Source organism: Acyrthosiphon pisum, chromosome A2, assembly GCF_005508785.2.
Source record: "Acyrthosiphon pisum isolate AL4f chromosome A2, pea_aphid_22Mar2018_4r6ur, whole genome shotgun sequence".
Lineage (NCBI taxonomy): Eukaryota > Metazoa > Arthropoda > Insecta > Hemiptera > Aphididae > Acyrthosiphon > Acyrthosiphon pisum.
Window position 1 is genome coordinate 21,367,672 of NC_042495.1, and position 5,319 is coordinate 21,372,990.

General features: G+C 28.4%; 1 protein-coding gene across 4 annotated transcripts in view; it reads right to left on the reverse strand.

The window, feature by feature from the left end:
- Positions 1–269: 269 nt before the first annotated feature.
- Positions 270–5,319, reverse strand: part of LOC100568947 (kelch-like protein 3) — a 19,639-nt gene continuing 14,589 nt past the window's right edge. For all 4 annotated transcript variants that reach the window (XM_029489787.1, XM_016803118.2, XM_016803102.2 and 1 more), the window contains 9 exons: positions 3,151–3,301; positions 2,863–3,091; positions 2,608–2,783; positions 2,439–2,535; positions 2,171–2,327; positions 1,992–2,089; positions 1,629–1,931; positions 1,396–1,539; positions 270–420 (listed from right to left, as the gene is read on the reverse strand). In XM_029489787.1, the coding sequence (XP_029345647.1) occupies positions 1,857–1,931; positions 1,992–2,089; positions 2,171–2,327; positions 2,439–2,535; positions 2,608–2,783; positions 2,863–3,091; positions 3,151–3,263 (945 nt within the window). In that variant the 5' untranslated portion in view covers positions 3,264–3,301 and the 3' untranslated portion in view covers positions 270–420; positions 1,396–1,539; positions 1,629–1,856. The remainder of the gene's footprint in view (positions 421–1,395; positions 1,540–1,628; positions 1,932–1,991; positions 2,090–2,170; positions 2,328–2,438; positions 2,536–2,607; positions 2,784–2,862; positions 3,092–3,150; positions 3,302–5,319) is intronic.

Consider the following 5,319-nt stretch of genomic DNA (forward strand, 5'->3'; position numbering starts at 1 on the left):
GTTTCGAGGCTGTAATATTCGGTAGAATCGAAAATATAACAGTTGTAAGATCCACCAACGACATACAATAAACCGTTTAGTGCAACTACTCCTATATTGAAAAACAAGTTAAATTCAATATATTTAAAAAAAAAAAAGAAGATGTTTCATAAAATATTTTAGAATTATTTTACGAGATAATACCTGCACGAAGTCGAGTAAAATTCATGTCCGCAACAGTAGTCCAAACTCCTGTACTTGGCCTGTATGCTTCAACACTACTCAGGCAGTTAAGTCCATCATGACCGCCCACAGCATAAAGTACACCGTCTAAAACTCCTACACTAAAACCTCTGCGTCGTCCACACATTTTCGCGACTGGTGTCCAGCCTTGGTTCAGCTGTGGTTCAGGTTTGTCGATCAATGAAAATGAATCAGTCTCTGATGAAATTATTAAATCATTTAATTCAGAAGGTATTTAACCAAATATATTTTATAATAGTATATTATTTATTATAATTTTAATTTATCGATATATTATATTTCTTGATTCTTGCACAAGAAAATTTTTTTGTTGAGAATTTAGTAGGTTTGTTATATAGATATAGAATATAGGTGTATGAATAGTAAAATATGTTTTATATTAATATATTATTTATTAATAAGACGTGATACCGCTTGTGTTGTCTCCATCTTACAAGTGTGTAACATAGCATCTTTTACGCTCAGCAGAACACGTGTAGCTCCGTTAGTTTAAAAATTAGAGCAAATTGACCTCTTATGAAATCTAAAGGTAAGATTATTATCTAGGCAACCTCACGGGCTTTTTATTATACAGCCGACTCTCGGTAACTCTCTGACTTACTAAAAATTTCGAGTTATTAATATCTCAATGTATTATTGTTATTTGAAGGGGAATTTTATTTGTTCGAGTTGTCGAGAATTTCGAGTTATAAAGGTTTGAGTTATCGAGAGTCGACTGTATTTTAGTTTTAACGTGAGTTATGAGTATTTTAAAATTGTAGATTATTTGTACATATTAAAATACTCATAACTCGCATTAAAAATAATTTATATTAAAAATCCCTTAAGGTTACCTTGATAATAATCGTACCTTTACATTTTATAAGAGTTCAATTCACTCTAATTTTTAAACTAACGAAGCTACACATGTTCTGATGAGCATACAATTTGCTGCGTTACGCACTTGGAAGACGGAGACAACACATGCGGGTATCACATCCTCTTGACTATTATCAATTTTAAATTTTCATTAAAGGATGTTTTTTATTTAATGGATATTATATTCGTTGGTTCTTTATCAGGAAAATTATTTTATCTCAACCACAATTATTATTGTAACAAATACATATGATATTATCACAATTTAAATTTAAAAATATTATATTAGTTTACCGCGTATAGAAGATTATCTAGGACTCAGATCCCAGGGTCGGATCTTCTAGTAGACATACTAGATATCATATGCCATTCTTGAGTATTGTAGTCAAAAACTTCTGCACTATCTAATGCAGAATCACTGTAATTGTGTCCGCCGACCTTAAATGTATTAAACAATTTATTTTTACCTACCTACTTTATAACAGAAATAACAAAAAACGATTAAATTATAATTCAACAATACTTACGGCATAGACATGATTATTTATGACACCGACTCCTAAAATATTTCGTTTAACTATCATGTCAACACTAGGTTTCCAACAAGGTGATTCTGAAGATAAATCAAGCACATCAACAGACCGAAGATGTTCAAAATGATCAGTAGAACCACCCACGGCAAACACTAAATTATCATTCACTACAGCTAGACCGGGATTTTTACGGCTTGTAATCATTTCCGGTCCGTTATGCCATCAGCTCATTTTTGGTTCGAAAAATTCTGTACCGTTGCTAAATTTAGTATCCATCCCATCAACAGCCAATATAACCTGTTTTAATTAAACGGTTAAATATATTGGAAAGGGAAATAAATTATAACAGAATTATACTTTATCTGCTTGTCTGGGTTTGAACCGGATGTTTTGTGGAATAAGCTCTTCTGGCTTGAGCCTATGAAAATTTAATGCTTCACTTATGTATTCTTTACCTTAATAAATGATATACAAATTTAAATATTTTAAAATATAAATTAATTCACAGTAAAAACATGTTTAAATAAAAAACTTACATTCAATACAGTCCTTAATAAGAGGCTCCTCAATTACTTTATTTAATATGTAATTATTTGATGTTAGTGGTAAACGTACGTGTTCCATTAACTGGGGTAAAACACATTCTCTTGAACCCAGTTCATGTTTTACCCAACGAATAACACATTCAAATATCTAAAACATAAAATGATAAATGTACTTATAAATTATTAGACTACATATATTTATATAATTTTTCCTTCCCCAATACTAAAATACATCAATATTCAATATTAATTTGCATACTTTTTCTTCGGATGGGACTATAAGTTTATCACTGGAGATCAACATAATTACTTGATCTGATGATAACGATAAAAATTCGTCGCCACCAGCAACTTCTCTAAGAATCAAAATGTAACAACAATAAATAATATGTCTTTATAAAATCATAATAATAAATTATATTTCGTTCGAAAAGTGTTGTTGAATATATAATTCTGAACTTCTTAGCAATTCCGTGCAGCTATGTAAATTAGCTATATCGAATATACTGATACAGTTTGTAGGGCAGAGTTGTGTCTGTAAAAAATCACAACACACCTCTTTTACTTCTTGTAACTGCAAGAGATTTGCAACTGGCAACAAATCCTGGAGAAATATACGATAAACAATTTAAATAATTTTGCTGTATATTATAATAAAATCCAATTTTATATATTTTTATAACCTGAACGTTTTCTTCAGTGACCACGATATACCCCGAATAAATAAAATTTACTAGCAACTGTAAAGCGGTTGAATCTATCTCTCTTATTACAACGAGATAATGATTCTTTTCTGAAAAATTTGTGAACATGGCATAGAAATACGGACTAGTCGATGCTAAAACCACTTTATGAGCGATAATTATTTTGTGATCGTCTGTTTCTAGTTTAATATCACAAAAAACCTCATCTCTATAAGCAAAAAAAAACCCGTTACTTATATTTATCTGGCAGCTATACTTACAACTTACTCTCGTAAGGATTGTAACACTCCATATGTCTCTGCATAAGACGATTTTGTATACTCGTATTTTGCATATTTTTCACATCTTCTGGATTCTGTCTTTTGATTTTTATGTTGCATTGTAATTGCTAGGTATATAAATTTAGGGTTTTCGAGTTCTTAAAACGATAAACAGTGCATTTAAATATCAATTATAAATATCCATATAAATCGTTAATAACCTTCTAAGAATACTAAAGTAATAGAAAAACCAAATTTTAAATTTTAACAGGACATGCAAATATTTCGATATATCACGTATTACTGGATCGTAAGTAGAAATCTTAATTCATATCGTAAAAACTTAAAATTGATAAAAAAAGTGTACTATGTTTATGATCTAATTATACACAAAAGGATAAGACAGCTATTTTTCAATCTTAAAAAAATATGAAATGTGGGCAAGTGTATGTCACTCTGCTATACAGTAGGTTACAAGTGAACGACTGTATAATGGATGCTGTTATATATGAATTCAATCATATAATATCCCACACAACATTTGGGAAATGATAATATTTTGTGAATATTTTAAAGTGCTTGAATAATGAATAGGTATTTGACAAATAATATTTTATTAATATTTTCTACTCATCATAACAAAATATTGTACTTTATAATTGCATAAAAATGTTGACTCAATATTTTTATAAAGTTTCCGTAAGAATATTTTTTTTTCAAATACATGGTTAAAATGATTTGTAAATGTTTTTTACAAAATATTTTCAAAAATATGAACTTGTTGGCCAAATAATATAACTAAAATATTTCTTACTTATTCACGTAACTTTTTATAATATTTTGAAAACTACATTATTTTCCTGAAAATATTTTAACCATAGTTAGGAAATATTTTTATACTGTGTGGGGATATCAATTATATACGAAAAACGTTTAAGAGCGGAGATGATTTGTCAATGTGGATATTTTAAATTATGATTATATTGTTATTACTTGTTATTAATATAATATAAATTACAATAATAGTACTTGTAGACAATAAGTTGAATTTTTATTTGTTTCAATGGTGATAACTGATAAACAAAGAGTTAGAAGTGAAAATCCCGTTTTTAGTGGTTTTTCGTAATTTGTCGATATTTTTCGCGTAGCATTAAATAACTATTGAGAAAATTGAAAACGAACCTCTCATAAGTACCATATAATTTACTAAAAGTTAAGATACTATACTAACTTCAAATTTCTAAGAGTTCTTCGATTTCAATATAATATATTGAAATCGAACCACTGTAACTGAAAACTGAAAAGTTTATTGTGTAAAGAAAATGTAAATATAAGCAAGAAAGGAAATTTATTTGTATTTGCGGTAATTTATTTTAGAGTTACACCAAAAAAACAAAATTGATTTTGTAAAATATTATTTTGTTATTTCTGGCGCTTTTGAATACTATTTGCAATTTTGAAAATATTATAATTGTTTTAAACCAGCAACAAGCATTTTCAATTTTCAATTGTTTTAGTTTTGTTTTTCTATGAATGTCAATATTTAAAAATTTAAAAACCATTTTGTAGTTAAATATTTATAAAATATTCAACTTTTATAACTAAGGATTGGAACTGTAAAATAAAGTTCAACGTAAGTAATAAATAGGTTATTGTCTAACTAAAAAATGTCAAAAATACAAAATCAATTTACGTCAATTTAGGATGAAATAACATATTAAATAACCAAGAACGACAATTTTTTTAAAAATTTTATAATATTAATTCACCGTACCGGCTACTGTATTAATAATGAAGAATAACAATATACAGGGTGTTCTAAAATGATTCATCCGATTACGAACTGATATAGTTCGGCAACGGTTAATCGCAGGTTGATGACCAATGTATTAATGGAAAGATTAGATAACTAAGTTTATTTTAAGTTATCTAGTTGTTAAATTTGGCACCGTAATCGTTAGTGATGTAAATTAATTAGTTGTTATCGAAATGTCGACTGAGCAACAAAAGGCGTTTTGTGTGCTCCGCTTTGAAAAGTGCGAGTCTGTTATTAGTAATAATAACTTATTACCGTGCAGCGTGATTTTAGTCGAAAGTTTAACATTGAACCTCCAACAGCCCAGAGTATTAGAAGATGGCATAAAACCTTCCAAGAAACTGGTTGCTTATGTAAAGG